General features: G+C 44.5%; 1 protein-coding gene and 1 non-coding gene across 2 annotated transcripts in view; both read right to left on the bottom strand.

Moving 5' to 3' along the window:
• VPS45 (vacuolar protein sorting 45 homolog) overlaps nucleotides 1–7,664 on the bottom strand; it is an 80,650-nt gene extending 72,986 nt beyond the window's left edge. The window contains exons 1-3 of the mRNA XM_040998306.1: nucleotides 7,312–7,664; nucleotides 6,638–6,772; nucleotides 1,136–1,196 (exon numbers count right to left, since the gene is read on the bottom strand). Of these exons, the coding sequence (XP_040854240.1) occupies nucleotides 1,136–1,196; nucleotides 6,638–6,772; nucleotides 7,312–7,404 (289 nt within the window). The 5' untranslated portion in view covers nucleotides 7,405–7,664. The remainder of the gene's footprint in view (nucleotides 1–1,135; nucleotides 1,197–6,637; nucleotides 6,773–7,311) is intronic.
• Nucleotides 7,665–19,975: 12,311 nt separating this feature from the next.
• Nucleotides 19,976–20,082, bottom strand: LOC121168958. The gene has a single exon (XR_005885810.1). It is a non-coding gene; the product is annotated as a U6 spliceosomal RNA (small nuclear RNA).
• Nucleotides 20,083–20,157: the final 75 nt, after the last annotated feature.

The following is a 20,157-nucleotide window of genomic DNA, read 5'->3' as shown; positions in this document are numbered from 1 at the left end:
CACAAGAGCTATTCATAAAACAAAAAAGTCTTATTGGAAATGTTAGATGTTTATATTATTATCAGGTAATGCCAAAGGAGAAAGTATGCATATCTTAGACTATATTTAAAATCCTAAAACCATAAAGTCTTTAAGTAAGCTTCAAAGCTTCTCAAATGCCCTACTTTCACTAAATTTCACCCTTGGTTTTAGAGATTTACCAAACGACTACAAAAACCCTATAAAGATCAGTAATGACATCTAGAGGAGAACAGATGTAACTTCCACACAGCACATGTTAAATGAAAGGAAGAAAGGAAGGAAAGAAGGAAGGAAGGAAAGAAGGAAGGAAGGAAGGAAGGAAGGAAGGAAGGAAGGAAGGAAGGGAGGGAGGGAAAGACTATACATGGAGTAGCAACCACAAATGTATTTTGTCTCAAGACTGCCCATACCACGGCCTCTGCCTGCCAAAAGCTGTGCACAAAAGCAGAATGTTTTCATTTACTATATAAATTATAACTTTAACAGCTAGCTCAAGTGTACCCTCCCTCAAAACAAATAAACCAGCTTGTGTGCTTCTATTTATAAGGGTAAAATAGGAATAAGCATGCACTTTTGTTTTAAGGTGAAGGTGGTATGTGAAATCTCCCTACTTAAGCAACTGTGCACTGACAAGGCATCTTGAAGATGCCACAATCTACCTCTGAATGAACAGAAACCATATTGAGCTCTCTGAGATGGAATGCTGGTTGCAGAGGTTAAAATGAGCCAGGCTTGGGGTAGAAGACGCTGCTTGGGGCATCCGCTCCCACATCAGACTGTCTGGGCTGTGTCTCCCTCCTCCACTTGCCACCCAGCTCGCTACTAGTGCACCTCTGGGAGGCAGCAGGTGTCACGCATGTGGGAGACGCGGTGTGAGTTCAGGGCTCCTGATTTTAGTCTCACTCAGCTTCGGTTGCAATGGGAACTTACGGGGTAAATTAGAGCTTTGTCTCTGTCCCTCCACCTCTTAAATCAAATGAAGATAAATGTTGTTAAACAAACAAGATGTTGACAGTAATTAACTCAGTGAAATTATCAATGATATGACCTGTTCAGCAGAACAGACTAGCTTGGACACAGTTATGTGACTGGAAAAGTAAATGAATATACTTACAAATAAAATATATACTGTATTTGGGTCTTCGGAGCTCCTGGATTAGATAATCCACATTCTCCTAGAGGACAGAGAACAAACAGGATGTGACTAAGAGCTGTGAGATGAAGCTTAATAAAAAGTAGTAACTGTCACTCATTTATTTATTAAGACTACTGTGGCACCAGCATCCCATATGGTTGCCAGTTTGATTCCTGGCTGATCCACTTCCAATTCAGTTCCCTGTTAATGCACCTGAGGAAGCAACAAAGGATGACTTAAGTCCTTGGGTCCTGCACCTTACATGGGAGACCCGGAAGAAGCTCCTGGTTCCCATCTGAGAACCAGCCCAGCTCTGGCTGTTGTGGCCATTTTGGGAATGTTCCAGCAGATGTAATATCCCTCTCTGTTTATTCTTCTCTCTCTTTTTTATTTAAAACTCTGCCTTTCAAATAAAAAATAAGTAAATCTTAAAAAATAAGAATTTAGTGTATGCTGAATTTAGATTACATATGTATATGCTAGGGGTGAGGAATGGAGATAAAGAGATACATTAAATATATTAACTATGAATTTTGCATAATACAATATTATAGTATTTTTTAAAAGACTGATTTATTTTTATTTGAAAAGCAGATTTACAGAGAGAAGAAGACACAGAAAAGAAAATCTTCCATACGATGATCCACTCCCAATTGGCCACAATGGCAAGAGCTGAGCTCATTTGAAGCCAGGAGCCAGGAGCTTCCTCCGGATCTCCCATGTGGGTGCAGGATTCCAAGGCTTTGGGCCATCTTCTACTGCTTTCCCAGGCCACAAGCAGGGAGCTGGATGGGAAGTGGAGCAGCCAGGACAGAATCAGCACCCATATGGGATTCTAGTACATGGAAGGCAAAGATTTAGCCACTGAAACATTGTGTGAGGCCCTATAGGTTAAGTTTTAGCTACCTGCATTATGTTTCCCAAATTAAGATACAAATATATATATATTTAAAAAAATAATCTGTGAAAAAGATGGGCAAAGGAAATGCATAGTTCAAAAGGGCAGATTCAAATGGCTAACAGACATATGAAAATATGCTCAGGCTCCCTAGCCATCAGGGAGATACAAATGAAAATTACACTGAGGTACCACCTAATTCCAGTCAGACTGGCCTACATTCAGAACTCAACTAACAACACCTGCTGGCATGGATGTGGGGAGAAAGGTACCCTCCTTCACTGTTGGTGGGAGTGCAGGCTAGCACAACCAATATGAAAATCAGTATGGAGAGTGCTTAGAGAATTGCAAATAAACCTGTCATATGACCCAGCTCTCCCACTCCTAGGAATATATCCAAAAGAAATTAAAACTTCATATGAGAGGGGATTTGTAATCCTATATTTACAGCAACACAATCTACAATAGCAAAGACATAGAAATAACCCAGATGAGTGGTTAAATGTGGTACATCTACTCCATGGAATATTATTCAGCCATCAAAAAGAAGGAAATTATACCATTTGTAACTAGATGGTCCGAACTAGAGACCATTATGCTCAGTAAAATAAGTCAATTCCAAAAAGACAAATACCGTATATTCTCTCTAATATAAGGAAACTATCATGTAAATTGGAATGTATATTGGTGGAGTAATGGAGACTACCAAATCCAGATGTGAAGACACAATGCAATATGCATTCCTACTTCCAAACTAAAAATGAACTCCCAATGAAAGTGTTGGACATATCTAGACAATGGGATGATGGACTGTGATACTGTCCGTACCAGCAATGTCAGGGCACACTTAAATAGCGGACTGATGGAATCGTAACTCCTTACGAAAAATTGTACTGTTGTGACAATATGGGAAAAATCAGTTAGGGGTGGAAATTAGGGGGAGAAAAATCCCAGACTATATAGAATTGTATGATAAAAATCAAAATTTAAAAACAAATTTTTTTAAAAAAAGATACAAATATAAAGAATACAAACATTGGTACATAACATGAAATTGATAAAAATGCGGGCCTGGCACGAGAGCATAGTGGGTAAAGTCCTTGCCTTGAATGCACCAGGATCCCTATGGACACCAGTCCTAATCCTGGCAGCCTTGCTTCCCATCCAGCTCCATGCTTGTGGCCTGAAAAGCAGTCGAGGACGGTCCAAAGCCTTGGGGATTCTGCACCCATGTGGGAGACCCAGAAGAAGCTCCTGGCTCCTGGCTTCAGATTGGCTCAGTTCCAGCCATTGAGGTCACTTGGGGAGTGGATCATTGGATAAAAGATCTTCTTCTCTGTCTTTCTTCCTCTCTGTAAATCTGACTTTGCAATAAAAATAATATTTTTTAAAAATTGATAATAATGCTACAAATGTGCCTAAAGTTACTTCTATTTAAATTGTATTTATCTGATCAAAATTCTGTTTTTAAGATGTATTTATTTTATTGGAAAATCAGATTTACAGAAAGAAGGAGGGACAGAAAGGAAGATCTTCTGTCCACTGGTTTACTCCCCTAGTGGCTACAATTGCTAATGCTGCGCTGATCTGAAGCCAGGAGCCAGGAGCTTCTTCCAGGTTTCCCATGTGGGTTTAGGGTCTCAAGGCTTTGGGCCATCCTCGACTGCTTTCCCAGGCCACAGGCAGGGAGCTGGAGGGGAAGCAGAGCAACCGAGATACATACCAGCACCCATATGGGATCCCAGTGCAAGCAAAGCGAGGACTTTACCCAGTAGGTTACTGTGCCAGGCCCTCTGATCAAAATTCTTATAGAGAACAACAAAATCTTTCAATTCCTATATAAAATCAACCTTCAGTTCTGTTTTTGTCTTACCATGTCCTAAGACTGTACAACTGCAATAACAGTGGAATATTCACAAATAATAAGTGAAGACTTTTTCTACAATTGCAAAGTAAAAAATTAGTAGAAAAAAAGAAGCCCATTTGTACATGATTAAACATAAGAATTCAGTTTCAAAAGACTGTAATATGAGCTTTATATATATATATTTTTAAAATATTTATTTGAAAGAAGGAGTGCCAGACAGAGATATGAGGGTGGGATTGAGACAGAGAAAAAGAGGTCTTGCATCAGCTGATTGACTTTCCAAATGGTCACAGCCGCCAGCATTGTGAGCCAAAGTTAAGAGGCAGGAATTCCATCTGGGTCTCACATGGGGGTGGTAGGAGGCTAAGCACTCTTCCACTGCCTTCTCAGGCACATCAGTAAACACCGGGCCACAGCGTCCAGAGCGGTGGCCTAGTGGCTAAATCCTCACCTTGCGCGCACTGGGATCCTATATGGGCCCCGGTTCTAATCCCGGCAGCTCCACTTCCCATCCCGCTCCCTGCCTGTGGCCTGGGAAAGCAGTCAAGGACGGCCCAAAGCCTTAGGACCCTGCACCTATGTCAGAGGAAGTTCCTGGCTCCTGGCTTCAGACTGGCGGAGCACCAGCCGTTGCGCTCACTTGGGGAGTGAATCATCGGACGGGAGATCTTCCTCTCTGTCTCTCCTCCTCTCTGTATATCTGACTTTCCAATAAAAATAAACAAATCCTAAAAAAAAAAAAAAAAAAAAGTTGGGCCAGAACAGGACTAGGTTTTATCTATTCTTGATAGTATTACATATAGCTAAATTTCAGTATAACTGGAACTCCAAGCTAAATGTTTTATTTTTGAATTTTATTTTTGAATCACATTTTTTACAGAATTAATAATAAACAGTGCATATTTGTTTTTAAATGGGAAGATTATTTTAATTGGCCTTTGGGACTGCCTTGGTGCTGCGGGTTAAGCCACCACTTGCAACAGTAGCATCCCATATCAGAGAATGGATTTGAGTCCTGGCTGCTCTGCCTCTGATCCAGTTCTCTGCTAATGCGCCCGTGAAAGTGTCAGGCGATGGCCCAGGCACTCGGGTCCCGCCACTAACAGGGAGAGCGGCAGGAAATTCCTCTCGGCTGTTTCCCGCCAGACCCAGGACTGATTCTTGTGGTCATCTGGGAGAATGAATCAGCAGATGGAAGACCTCTCTCTTTCTCCCCGATTCTTTGGCTTTCAAATAAATACATTTTTTAAAAAAATGTCATTTAGACAAAATATGCACCATGAACTTACTATCTTAAAAAAAGTTTGTTTTGAATAATAAAGATTCTAAACCTAAAGCAACTTACTTTAAATAATACACCAGGTAAAAATGACAAAGTGAAGTAGAAGATTCCTAACGAAGTGTGGGTATCTATGGTCACAAACGAAGTTCTCTGATAAACAAGATTAGGAGATAATGAAGCGAGTGATCTCTGACATCCTACTTCAGTGAAAATGTCATGACTGAGAGCTGCAAATGCGAAGCAGGTGGAAACTACTCAAAGCCAGCATGACTCAGTCTGCAGTACGTGCTGAGAGTCCACTGTGCAGCAGGCACTGAGAATACAACAGTGAGAAAAACCAGAGCTTACTGCCGGCAGAGAAGACAAATACTAATACGCAACCATACACATCTTCACCTGTGACAAGCAATAAGGGAAAGATGATATTGCTAACAGCTTCTAAGAGGGGTGACCAGGAGATTTGCTTCAGGAGCCCAAGAAATTCCAGGCTGTGGGATGAGCTTGTGCCAAGGCCCTGTGGCATGATAACATGGGAGTAGCACAGACTAAAGCATGAGTGTGGCTGAAGAACAGTGCTCAGAGGCAGGGATGCTGTGGCACAGGGTCAGCAAAACAGACACAGGGCCTCGCAGGTCACGAGGGAGTTTGTCTTCATCATAAAAGTAGTGAGAAGTCACTCAAGGGTTTCAAGCAAGGGTGACACGACGAGACTTGTGTTTTGGAAAATATAGGATGTACTGACATGGTAATAAAAGGCCTTTGGAGTTGGAAGAATGGGAACACGAAGCAAGAAAATACACCAGACAAGACTACCAGAAGGTGCTAAGAGGAGGTGATACTCAAGCTGGTTGCAGAAGGTGATGAGAAGGTAGGGAGCCCTTCCTTAGGTAAGAAAACAGAGAGGCGCCAGGAGGGAACACCCCCAGGGGAGTTACAGAGTAGCCTCCTGGGCAACAGAGGAGCAGAGTGGGACCCGGAAGGCGGGGTCTGTCGGGCAGGAGCAGAGCAGCCAAAGGAGGCCTTCGCTGGACTATTACACAGACCCCGGGCTTGAAGCCAGATTGAGCCACCATCGGGTCCCAGGCTTAGATGTGAATACTCCGCAACTTTTCAATACAGAGAGCTGTGTAGAAGATGAAGTGTCAATAATATTCAGCAACATTAAACCAGGAGTAAAGTGATGCGGCTGTTAGAGCAGGTCCTGGCGCTGGGAGCAACTGTAAACCTAAAAGACCCCTGGAAGAAAGAATCAGTCTCCAGGAGGAAACTGAGACAGGGGAAGGAAGAGGCCACAGGTTTCCACTGTGGCAGGTCGGGATCGGCATGATGCCACAAATGACAGTTTTACAAGTTTATTACTATTTCTGTTGAATGCCTTCCAACCAGAGGGCTCTGTGCTTGTCCAGGCATGTGGCAGGTGGGTGCAGGCAGTACCTTTGTAGGTCGCAGGAAACAGATTGCCTTCAAGTGTTTCATGATCTCGCGATTCTGCGAATCGATGCGTTCGAAGAGGTACACCTCCTTCTGAAGAATCTCGGACTGGGTGTACACCATGCTCACGATCCCGGTCTGTGAAGAAAGCGAACCACAATTACAGTCCAGAGGACTCGGAACGGATGCCTCTCAGCCTGGGGAATGCTCAGATCTGATCTAACACTGACTCTTAAGTGCAAAGCAAGAAGCCCCAGACCGGAATAAAGCACGCTGAATAGGAACAATGCACGTTTCTCAAAGCATCTTTTGCCATCATCTCCAAGATCTCTGTGTTGGGTCTGTGGGCAGCCCAACAACTTGACTTGGAAAACCCAACACTGAGCTGAAAGAACTGGACCATCCCCAAGTCTTCCAAGTGCTGGCTATCTCGCATGGGCGCCACCTGCCCGCAAGGACACTGTGTGGGAAGTGGACAGAACCATTCGGACTGCAAATGCACTGGGGCAAGCCGGTGCACATGCAACTCCGCAGCTCCACTCCAACACCCTGTGCATTTCAAAATCTCCACTTGGATCGCAGGGACCCGCTACGGGAAGGGAGAGAGGGAAGAAGGAAGAGAGAGGGAGGGAGGGAGAGGAAGGGAGGTTGGGCAATCCAAAAGAAAGCAAACTCACCGTCTCTTTATCCATGAGAAGCACTTTCATCCCGGGCCCGCTGTCCTCTATCATTTTGGAAATGTACTGCTTCACGGCAAACACCACGTTCATGGTGGCGAGTTGACAGGTGTCCCACAGCCCTTCCCGCCCCCTTTGGCTGGCCAAGTGAACCCCTGGGCCTGTTGGCTGGGTCTCTCAGCTGCTTCCTCCCAGCCGGGTTCGGCTTCCGGGAGCACGGGCCGCCCCGAGCCTGCCGGGAGTTGTAGTTCCGCGGCGGAGTCCGGCGTCGCGGGCAGGCTGGCTGAGGTGCCCGGGGTGCCGTGGGTGGCGTGGCCGTCGTCCCTCGTCCTCCGGCCTGAGGGTGCGGGAGGACGCGGGTCGGGCAGCCGGCGGCCGGCCGGGCTCCGGGCTCGGAGGCCGGGGTGCCTCCCGCCGGCTAGCGGAGAGGCTGAGGGTGAACTTTTTGCTTGAGGCTGGATCGGGGGCGGCGGTCACGCTGGGTCTTTAGCCCTTTTGGGGGGCGGCGGTGAGGGGAGCGACCACGGGGAATGAAGGGAAGGAAAGGTGGGTAATGCTTCCGGCCACTCGGGACCCGGAGAAGCTGCGTGGGGTAAATCACGCTTCCCTGCCTACTTGGATCGTCTAGGTGGCGGATAGCCTATACTGATGCAGATTCGGGCTGGGGGGCTCCACAGCTGGAGTGGGAGTCTGGGGTTCCCAAAAAACAGAAACTGCTCCATATGCTTAATTTTTGGGTGGAGGACACACGGTACTCCTTGTGTCACTGTCTCTGTTTTCACTGGCTTTACTGGTGGCAGGGCAGCCATGGGTCTCAGCTTTGCGCAGATTTAAATGCAGGATAGAATGTAACATTCATCCCTTCAGTCAATGCTTGTTGCATATTTTCTATGTCAGGGCCTGTGTTTCTGTGCCAGGGCTGCCCTAAGACAGTACTGCAGGCTGGATGGCTTACACAATGGAATGGTATTTTCTTGCTGGGATGGTGGCTGCAAGGCCAAACTGTTGCTTTCTTCTGAGACTCCTCCTGTGGGCATCCTCTCTCCCGGTCTCTTCACTGACTTCCTCCCTGTGCGTTTCTGTGTCCTAATCTCTTGTTATAAGGACACCAGTCCTGGTAGACTAAGGCCTTGGGTTAATGTACATGCTTCTTTGATGAGCCCATGTCCTAGTGTAGTCTCATTAACATTCAGAGATAACTGGGGGTTTAGTATTTCAGTACAAATTGGGAAAGAGAGGAGACACAATTTACCCCTTAGCATATATTGATTGTTGAGCAGATTCTTCAGGACTGATGCTGACAGCATAATGTGTGGAGGAAGCTGCTGAAACAGCATTAGTTATATGTCTTGTACTTCCTCTCCTTTGCACCAATCTTTTTTAAAAATGTTTTAAGGAACTTTATTTAATTGTTGGGAACATATTAATAACATTTCCATACAAACACAGCGCAAGATTGCACATTTATTTCACAACGATCCCCGAACAACTTAATGCATTAAGCAGATCACAATGCCTTAGAATCTTCCTTTTGGGGTGTGTGGCATATAGAATTGGATTTGGGGAAGTTGGTCAAAAGTCCCCGATTGAAACAAAACCAGATCCACTGTAGAAAAGAGTCACTCACTGAAGCAGAGGGTGGTTAAAGAACTGGCCTTAGCTCTCAATCGTGGGAGATCCACTCTGCTCAGGTAATCCAAGATACAGTACAGGACAGCACAAAGCACAAGGAATAAATGTTTGTTAAACATTGATAAAATGTTTGTTCCCCAGACCCAGCAGCTGAAATAAAAACAACGAAACCCTTTCACCTGCTCAGACCCAGAGAAAATTGGTATGTTAATGTAAAAGATCCCCAAAAGAAACAAAAAGATAAAACAGACTAAATTGTACTTCTGCATCAGTGTACTCTTACTATGAAGTGGACTTTAATTGAAAAAAAAAAAAAGCTTTTAAATAATATCATCCCGGGCCCGGCGGCGTGGCCTTGCAGCTAAAGTCCTCGCCTTGAAAGCGCCAGGATCCCATATGGGCCCCGGTTCTAATCCTGGCAGCTCCACTTCCCACCCACCATGCTGCTTGTGGCCTGGGAAAGCAGTCGAGGATGGCTCAAAGCCTTGAGACCCTGCACCCGCATGGGAGACCTGGAAGAGGTTCCTGGCTCCTGGCTTCGGATCAGCACAGCACTAGCTGTTGTGCTCACTTGGGGAGTGAATCATAGGATCGAAGATCTTTCTCTCTGTCTCTCTTCCTCTCTATATATCTGACTTTGAAGTAAAAAAAAACAAATCTTTAAAATAAACAAATAAATAATATCATCCCATCAAGTCAGCCCCTGATCAGATGGTATGTCCAAAAACTTGTGTAATCAACCCCTTTCCAAACAAAATGTGTCCCTCACGATTTTGCTGACCAATCACCTTACTTGCCTTGCACACAATGTTTCATTACAAGTATCAATAATTATTTCTAACTCAGTAACCTGAACTTCTAGTAAAGACTAGCAAGCATTGGCCACTGTTTTGTATCAGCACCCACCATTTCATAGTGTCTACAGTATTTTTTCATGTTTATATGTTTACATGTACCATCTAAAAAGAGGCCAGTATTGGCGAAATAATTTTTTGCATCTGACTTGTTTCTAATTATGTTTCCTTCAATGACAAGCTTCTCCCTGAAGCTTATACTTCCAAGAAACAACTTTTAGGTTCTAGAGAACCCAGGGCAGGAAACGGACATCTCGAAGGACACAGAACAAACCTGCAAGTTTCCCAGGCAGGACTCTGGCCAGCATCCCAGGGGCTGCAGGCACACGCTGACGAAACGTTTCTGAAGCCCACCTTGGTAGACAAGACTTCCACCTATAAGAAACTGGCTTCGCTGCATTTTCCTCTTAGCTCGGGCATGAGAGTGGACGTGTAGGTCCTCGCCCTACAGCCTCTCAGCAGAGTCCAGCCACTTGCAGTGGCCCTGATGAGAGAAGTGGGTGTGTTAGCCAGGTGGGGCATACCACAAAAATCACGAATTTCCCTATGGGACTGTACTACACAGGTAAGCTTGAGAGAAGGAACCAGCCAATGCCAGCAAGGTGTATTTTGGAGACCCACACAGTGAGACAGGTGGCTTTATCTTTTAAAAAAAAAAATTATTTTTTAAGATGTATTTATTTTTTATTGCAAAGTCATATATACACAGAGGAGGAGAGACAGAGGAAAATGTTTTATCTGATTAATTACTCCCCAAGTGACTGCAATGGCCAGAGCTGCACTGATCCGAAGCCAGGAGCCAGGAACTTCCTCAAGGTCTCCCATGCGGGTACAGGATCCCAAGGCTTTGGGCCATCTTCGACTGCTTTCCCAGGCCACAAGCAAGGAGCTGGATGGGAAGTGGGGCTACCAGGATTAGAACCGGCACTGATATGGGCTCCTGGTGCGTTCAAGACGATGACTTTAGCCACTAGGCTACTGTACCAGGCCCACGGCTTTACCTTACAAGGAAACTGGTTCTCCAAAGAAGGCAAGCCAGCAGTCCTGATCAGCTATGGTGTGGATATAATTGGAGTGATCCCCAGTGTGACAGGGAGGGGGTTATGGGAACCCCACCAGCAGTCCCAGAAGGCAGAGCGTGGGGAAAACCAGCTGGAGCTGCAGTTGGCATAGGAAGAGCTGACGGTGTCTGCAGGTAGACATGTTGTAAGCTGCTATACTTTGCACCAATCTTAAACAAGAGTCTATGGCTCTGTTTATAACTTCTCATTGTTTTTCCTTTTATGCTGTGTTCCATTTCGTGCTGTGGTTGAGATTACTAAAAAATCAAAATCAAGATTGCTTAATTTTTTTTGGCAAAACAAATATAGATTGTATTACCTATATTAATCTAGATTGACTTGAACCCCTTCCACACTTACCTGATTAATTCGCGATTATATTGTGTTACTAAATTTAATGTTCTTTTGGATGAACATGTGTGTTCACCTTCCTTACCTAAGTCGGGGAATTAAAGAGAGTAACAAGCATCTGTGTTTACCTTAATTTGCCAGTATTTTGAGAAAATCCCCAGTACAGCATTTACATTTACATTCAAAAATAGAGTTGGTGAGGCTAGCATAGTGGCACAGCCAGAGAAAAGATGCCAGTGTCCCATATGGGCACTGCTTGTGTCCTGACTACTCCTCTTCCCAGTCAGCTCCCTGTTTGTGGCCTGGGAAAGCTGCGAAGGTTGGCCCAGGTCCATGGGACCTGTACCTGCATAAGAGACCAAGAAGGAGCTCCTGGCTCCTGGCTTCAGTCTGGCCTAGCCCCCACCCTTGTAGCTCTCTGGAGTGTAAACCAGACGATGGAAGTCTTCTCTGTCTCTCTTTCTCCTTTCTGTAATTCTGCATGAAAAAAAAAAGTTTTTCCTGGAAAGATACCTGGGACATCTTGATCCAGAAAAGCTAGTGGGCATTTCATCTGGCAGTTGAGACCCCGGTTAAGCTGTGAGTGTCTGAGTGCCTATGTTTGTTGCCAGGCTCCTTCTCCTGACGCCAGCTCCCCGGGAGGCATTAGATCAATACAGATTTATGTAATGTTTTCTTATTGTTAGGCTGGGGCTGTGCACCTTGGCAGGGTTGGCAGAGAAGCAGTGTGTCCTTGCCAATGTCAGGAGGGACCCCAGGCTCATCTGTCTTGTATTTGGTGCTAATAACCTCCATCACATGGGCTCAGGTACTGTCTTCAGGGCTTCTCCACTGGAAAGATGCTGTGTTTCTCCTTGTCATGAACATGTATCACGTGCAGAGATGCAAATGTCCTGCTTTCATCCTAACTTTTTTTAAAAGTTTAAAAAAATTTTTTTTTGAAAGATTTACAGAGAGAAGGAGAGACGGGAAGATCTTCCATCTGCTGATTGACTCCCCAGATGTCCTCAACGTCCAGGGCTGAGCTGATCCAAGGCCCAGGCCAGGAGCCAGAAACTTTTTCTGGATCTCCCACGGGGGTTGCAGGGTCCAAGGACTTAGGCTGTCCTTCACAGCTTTCATTAGCAGGAACTGAACTGGACATGGAGTAGCTGTGACTCTTGGCACTGCAGTCAGAGGCTAACATGCATGCCACGGCGCTGGCGCTTTCATCATACTTCCATTCGTCCATTTATGGCAATCGTCCACAGGTGAGTGCGGCCTGCAGCCACTGGCTTTCAGTTAGTGGTGATCATGTCTCATTTCTTCTACAAAGAAGAGTTGTTTCTTGTTTCTTATTCATTTTTTTTAAGATTTATTTTTATTGGAAAGGCAGATATACAGAAAGGAGGAGAGACAGAGGAAGATCTACCATCTGTTGATTTACTCCCCAGGTGGCCGCAACGGCAGGAGCTGTGCCAATCCAAAAGCCAAGAGCCAGGAGCCTCTTCTGAGTCTCCCACGTGGGTGCAGGGTCCCGAGGCTTTGGGCCATCCTCAACATCTTTTCCCAGGCCACAAGCAGAGAGCTGGATGGGAAGTGGGGCTGCTGGGATTAGAACTGGCACCCAGATGGGATCCTCGTGTGAACAAGGCCAGTGCTTTAGCTGCTAGGCTACCACACTGGGCCCTCTTATTTCTTATTCCTATGTATCTATTTACTCAATAATTTACTTCAGTTAATTTACACTCATGGATGTTTAAGCAAAATACTGCTTTAACTAACAGAAGTATAAAATAGAGGTTAAGAATACCAGCCCAGGGCCCAGTATGTTAGCCTAGTGACTAAAGTTTTCACCTTGCACATGCCAGGTTCTCATTGGTCCTGGTTCATATCCTGACTGCTCCGCTTCCTATCCAGCTCCTTGCATGTGTCCTGGAAAAGCAGTGGAGACAGCTCAAGGCCTTGGGACCCTGCATCCGCATGGGAGACCAGAAAGCAGCTCCTGGCTCCTGGCTTCGGATCTGCTCAGCTCTGGCTGTTGCAGCCACTTGGCGAGGGAACCAGAAGATGGACAATCTTTCTCTCTCTCTCCTTCACTCTGTAAATTTGACTGTTCAATAAAAAATTTTTTTTAATAAAATAAAAATAAAGCCCTCACCTTGCATGCACTGCGATCCCATATGGGCGTCGCTTGGTACCTCAGCTGCTCCACTTCCCATCTAGCTCCCTGCTTGTGGCCTGGGAAAGCAGTTGAGGACAGTCCAAAGCCTTGGGACCCTGCACCTGTGTGGGAGACCTGGAACAGCTCCTGGCTTCAGATCAGCTCAGCTCATCTGCTGGGAACATTTGCGTAGTGAACCATCGGACAGAAGATCTTCCTCTATGTCTCTCTTCCTTTCTGTATACTGACTTCTGCTAAAAATAAATAAATATTAAAATAAAAGAATACTAGCCCTGGGACAAGCCAGTGTAAATCTGAGTCTGCTGTGCTCTAGGCCAGTTCCAAGACCTTGCTGGGGCTGAGCTTCTTCAGTTGCAAATGCAGAAAACACCGCCTGTCTCAGGTCGGTGTAAGAATCCAGTGCTGTCTTTAGCCTGCCTTTAATCAATTTTTAATTAGTTTCCCTCTTCAAATATTCTCTACTTTACTTTTTTGCTACTTTGAAATTTTCCCAGCCAAAAACTGAAACTGAAACTATGTTGGTTACTTGCCTCTTTGAGAAATTATTAAAATACACAAAATGAATTTTAAAATACTTTCTAATGTTGAAGAGATACACGAAGAGTTCTTGTTCCTTTAAAAAAAAATCAAACTAGGTTATTGCTAAGATCCCTGTTAAGATCAGGATTGTGAGACCAACGTTGTGGTGGAACAGGTTAAACTTCTGCTTGCCATGCCAGCATCCCAGATCACAGTGCCAGCGTGAGTCCTGGCTGTTCTTTTGCCGATGCAGCTCCCTGCTCCTGTGCCTGGGAAAACAGAAGATGGTCCAAGGGCTTGGGTTCCTGCCACCCAAGAGGGAGATCCAGATTGAGTCCTGGGCTCCTGGTTTTGTCGTGGCCTTGCCCAGCTGTAGCTGGGGTGGGCATTTTGAGGAAGGAATTCTGTCTTTCAATTAGAACGATTTAAAACATAATAATGTTTCAAGAAAACAGGAAAAAATAGGAAGCAAGCACTAGGAAAGTCATATTCCTAGAACTCTTTCAATTTCCTTAATAACAAGAGTCATGCATGTACTTTTTTTTTAAGATTTTATTTTTATCACAAAGTCAGATATACAGAGAGGAGGAGAGATAGAGAGGAAGATCATCCGTCCGATGATTCACTCCCCGAGTGAGCGCAACAGCCAGTGCTGTGCCGATCCAAAGCCAGGACCAGGAACCTCCTCCAGGTCTCCCACGTGGGTGCAGGGTCCCAAGGCTTTGGGCCATCCTCGACTGCTTTCCCAGGCCACAAGCAGGGAGCTGGATGGGAAGTGGAGCTGCCAGGATTAGAACCGGGACCCATATGGGATCCCTGCATTCAAGGTGAGGACTTTGGCCACTAGGCCACGCCATGGGGCCCCATGTATATACTTTTATATTGAAATTATTCCTTTTGAAATAACTTACTATTGATCAAGCGTTTGATCCGGATCACTGGTTTTCTTCACTGGAAAGAGAATTTCATACTGTAAAAAACAGATACAAAATATTTTATTCAAACATCCTTCCACTTGAAGAAATTGATGTGTCATTAGCATAGAGTGTTCTCTTAGTGGCAGTACTGAACAGCAGTAGCCGTTTGTGCTGAGCCTTGCCTGGCAGCTGAGACTACAGATGTCTCCGTGACCCACTGAGAGGGACCCACGGGGAAAGGGCTACCAAGCCACAACTTGAGAGAAGTAACTTACCAGTGGACCTTTAATTTCTTCATATACATCCTTTGTACAAGTCTGGTTTGAGAAACTAGGCGGCCATTTCTTTTAGGATACAGAATATTTTGTTCCTTTCTTGTCAGGCAGGGCAGTGCCCAGCACACAGAAGCTACCTAATGAATATTTAATATCAGTGAAACTCCTGACTGGGCAAACTGCTACAAGAGCATGCTAAATAGAATTTAGGGCTGGATGTAGGCGGAAAAAAGAGATCAAAACATTATCCAGGTTATTCATGCCAATAATTGTATAGAGTTATATGGTATAGATGCTGGAAAAAAAAGTGATATTTCTTTTTTAACATTTATTTTATTTTTAATATTGTTTACAAAGTTGAGAGGGATGCATGTCCATGTGAGTCTGTGATTAGGGTGGAGAGGGACAGAAATGGAGGAAGGTGGGTGGGACAAATGTTTCAGTTTTATTTATTTATTTTTTCTACTGTGCCCACAGGGGAGGGGGGAAGGAGCCATTTTTTGCTGTCAAACCACATCAGAGCCAGGGATGGGAACGATCCTTCGATGAGGCCTTAGAGACCCCGATGCGGGGAAGAATGCTCCGAGGATGTTACTTGAGAGGTCTTCATAGTCCTGAGAGATTGTTGGTTTTGTTGCTCAGGATTGAGAAATTCTTCCCAAGGTCTGTTGAAGTTGATAAAGTAAAAGGTAGTATTTCTTTTTGAAGCCACGGGGATGTAGAATTAACCATTCAGGTGTTTTCATAACAAATGACACGACACTGTTTTCCTGCGGGAGTAGAAAGGCTCAGTGTCTTATAACTGTTGAACAATTCACTGGAGCGGACACCAGCTTTTTATAAGGTTTTGTTTAACTTGGCTTTGGCTGTTTCCAGCTCTCCAATAGGGGGCGCCCTTGCACTACCAAGAACGTTTCAGTTAAATGTTAGGTTTTGTAACCCTGGGAACTGGTTATAGGAGTGAGGGAAAATGGATTGCTTTGCCTAAGATTAGTGAATGCCTGCTTAATGTTGAGTTTCATCCGTTTGGTAAATTTTTATTTTCTTAAAGACTAGGTAGAAGTAATCATTGATGAGTCAAATCAGATTCTAACTCAGAAGATATATCTAACAAATATGAAGCCACTAAGATGGATATATGATTATAATTTCTATTCATTTCTGAAATGATCGGCTCTCTCAATGTAAGTTATATGGATGCTGGGCCATATGTTAAGTACTTTCTCTGCATTATTCTCACAACAGCTTCATGATGTAAGTGGAACTGTTATCCTCTTTAATTGACAAAGCTATATTTATTGTATACAACATAATACTTTGCAACGTGTGCTCTCTTTTTATTAATGAGGAAATAAAATCCTAGAGAGATTAAGAAGATTTCCACATGACACAGTCAAGCTTGAAGGTGTGAACACTGTAATCTATACTTAGTCTTACACAATGACAGTTATTTCCATTCACGGCACAAAATACGCAATAGCAGTGAAATTGGGGTTTCTTTCCCTTTGCCTTCCAGTGTACAGTAACGTCCAGACTCATCATAATTTAGGAATAATATTAAGAAATTAAGTATCTTATCTCTTGAGTAATTGAAACGCAGAAATCATATAAGGGTTTAAATCCTGTTCAGAAGACCTCTCAAAGTTAGAGAGTAGAATTAAAAAAAAAAAAAAAAAAAAAAAAAAACAGACAAACCAACCCTGAATTGCGAATCAGGTGATCTGATTTGTACTCTGTTCAACTACAAATATGTGAGTGAAATTGAGAACTGATTTTTTTAAAAAAAGATTATTTTATCTACCAGACAGACAGAGAGAATTTCCATTCACTGGTTTGCTTTCCCAAATGGCCACAGACAGGAGCTGGGAATGCCATCCAAGTCTTCCATGTGGATGGCAGGGGCCCAAGCATTTGGGTCATCTTCCACTGCTTTCCCAGGTGTGTTAGCAAAGGAGCTGGAGTGCAAGTGGAGTGTCTGGGACTTGAACTGGTGCCCATCTAGAATGCTGGCATTGCAGAGAGTGGCTTAAGCTGCCATGTCACAACACGGACCCTGAGAACTCATCGAGGCTCACTAGACCTCTGCCTTTCAAATGAAGACAGAAGCTGAAACTTCAATCTGTAAATCTAAGAATTTGATGTTGTACCTTGGCAATCATGTTCTTTGCTCTATAGGGATATACCGTATGTGCCTCCTTCGATTTCTGGGGGCAGTGTATCAATATAAATCTGACAGTAACATGTACCTGCCTGGCACGGGTATGGAACCCTCAAAACTGATGTACGAGTTGGAGTCGTCTGTCCTTGACACCCCTCAGTGTGTGCACTTCCTTTCCATCAATTCGTGAATTCCTGGGGATAGCTCTCATCCTCTCATTTTGGTGAAAACTTTCCTTCCATGGCAGGAGGATTTATCTCCTTTCTTGGATTCCTAGTGGAGTCTTCCTAGGAGGGAAGACTACTCACACCTAGGGGCAAAGTAAGTCTTTGCCTTTGCTTCCTTCCCCGGGCACTTAGCAACTCCTTCTGGAAGTCAAGTGATGACATCAAGGCTTAAGATAGGAAAGAGGAGAGTGCCTGTCTGGTTCTGCAAATGTATAATTTAAGGTAGCTATTTTTAATTGGACTAAGGCATTTAATTTTAATTGAGTTAAGATGTCTGCTTTTTTTTTTTTTTTTTTTTTTTTTTGCAGGAAAGCATCTGTGTCACCCACGTAGGCATCCAGTTTTTGGCACTGGTTACTAGAGGGTTTGTAGGGGGGGATTCATTCATGCGAGGAGCATTGCTAAAACACCTGCTGTGTGTTAACCACGGAAATATGGTACTGAACAAAACAGAGAGAAATCCCTAACCGAGTGGGGCTTACAATCTAGCAAGGGCAATCAGGCAACAAACAAAATAACCGAAATATATCGCAATTTATTTCAGTAAGTTCAACAGAGGAAAACAAAACAGGTTGAAACAAGAGAGTTGGGGAGAATGTTGGAATGCGTGGGCATTGCAGCTATATAGAGGATGGTTAGAAAGCATTTGCTGAGAACCAAACATTGAGCAAACACTTGCAGGGAGCGAAAGGAACCAGTCCTGTGGAATCTAGCTGAACACCCTACAGGTAAAGGGAAGGATGGTTGCAAAACCTCAGAGGAGGCCTTGGTGAGAGAGGCAGACTGGGGAAGACGTTGTTTGCAGCGCCCCTTTCTGAGGTTGACTTTTAATTTGCTTAAATGGATGACGCTCAGGAGAGGATCAAACTGGCTGCTGGATAGAGAATACAATGTAGACGGGAGGCAAAAGAAGGGAGGTTACTGGAGCTCCTCATCTAGTGGAAGGGTGGGAGGCTGTAAGCAAGGAGATGGGGAGGAAGGAAGAGCTGGGTTCTGGAGATAGGAGAAGCAAAGTTTGTGGGGGAGACACATTTCCCCGTCCGGCTTCCCTATTAATTATCTTGATGGGCCACCCACTCCTTGTTTAGCTTCTTCCATGCTGTGTGTTGTAGGGATCAACACTAGGTTATTTGGGGGGAAAGTGAATGCCAAAGCAATGCGAGCCAACTTGGATATTTCCCTTTTATTAGGCTGTGTTTGAAACTTTTCCATGGTTCAATAAACTGACAAGATCTGGAAGTGATATAATTATTTCCTTTGCTTTATTAGAAATACTGTTGTGGAACTGGCACTATGACACGGTAGGCTAAGCTTCTATCTGTGGCGCCAGTATCCCATATGGGCATGGTTCATGTCCTGACTGCTCCGCTTCTGGTCCAGCTCCCTGCTTAGGCCCTGTGCAAGCAGCAGAGGATGGGTACCCACGCTCCGATGTGGGAGACACAGAGAAGCTCCTGGCTCCCAGCTTTGGGCGGCTCAGCTCTGGTCATTGCGGCCATTTGGGTGTTAATCCAGGGGAGGGAAGATTGATGTGTGTCTGTCTCACCTTCTCCCTGTAACTCCCTCTGCCAAATAAAATTCAATCTTTAAAAATAAAATAAGATATATTTGTATAACACTGTATTACTTTTAACTAGATAAACCTGTGCCTGTTCTCTATAAATAATGTTTATACCCTGCGTAAGATAAAATATTCTTGTTCACACTTTGTTGTTGTTGTTCACACTTTTTATATTTTGGAGGAATTGCTGTGAAGTTGCAGGGAATGGGAAAACTGACAGTAGATGGGGCTGGTGCTGTGGCATGGTATGTTCAGCCACTGTCTGCAGTGCCTGCATCCCACATAGCTACTAGTTCGTGTCTCAGTTGCTCCACGTCTCTATTCAATTCCCTGCTAATGTGCTTTGAAAAGCAGTAGAGGATGGCCCAGGTCCTGAGGCTCCTGCCACCTATTTTGGAGACCTGAATGAAACTACCAGCCCCTGGCTTTGGCCTGGCCCTACCCTGGCCGTTGTAGCCATTTGTGGAATGAAGCAGCGATTAGAAGCTTTCTTTTCTCACCCTCTCTGTAACTCTGCCCTTCAAATAAACAAATCTTTAAAATAAAAAGTCTCAGTGGTCTATTTGTATCTAGTCCAATTTTTAAAATTTATGTATGTATTTTTATTCTTTAAAAAATACGGAATGGGCCCGGCGGCGTGGCCTTGCAGCTAAAGTCCTTGCCTTGAACACGCCAGGATCCCATATGGACACCGGTTCTAATCTCGGCAGCTCCACTTCCCATCCAGCTCTCTGTTTGTGGCCTGGGAAAGCAGTCGAGGACGGCCCAAAGCCTTGGGACCCTGCACCCGCGTGGGAGACCCGGAAGAGGCTCCTGGCTTCGGATCAGCATAGCACTGGCCGTTGTGCTCACTTGGGGAGTGAATCATCGAACGGAAGATCTTCCTCTCTGTCTCTCCTCCTCTCTGTATATCTGACTTTCCAAAAATAAATAAATCTTTAAAAAAAAAATACGGAATGCTTCAAGAATTTGCATATCATCCTTACGCAGGGGCCATGCTAAACTTCTCTGTGTCGTTCCAAATTTAGTATATGTGCTGCCGAAGCGAGCATTATCTATTCCAGTCTTAATGTTGCAACATATTGATCATGCAAAATACATAATTTATTCATTCATTCGTTTATTTT

This window comes from Ochotona curzoniae, unplaced genomic scaffold, assembly GCF_017591425.1.
Source record: "Ochotona curzoniae isolate NIBS_2020 unplaced genomic scaffold, NIBS_Ocur_1.0 scaffold_1037, whole genome shotgun sequence".
NCBI lineage: Eukaryota > Metazoa > Chordata > Mammalia > Lagomorpha > Ochotonidae > Ochotona > Ochotona curzoniae.
The sequence above is the reverse complement of the archived record's forward strand: the minus strand, read 5'-3'. Positions and strand labels throughout refer to the sequence as shown.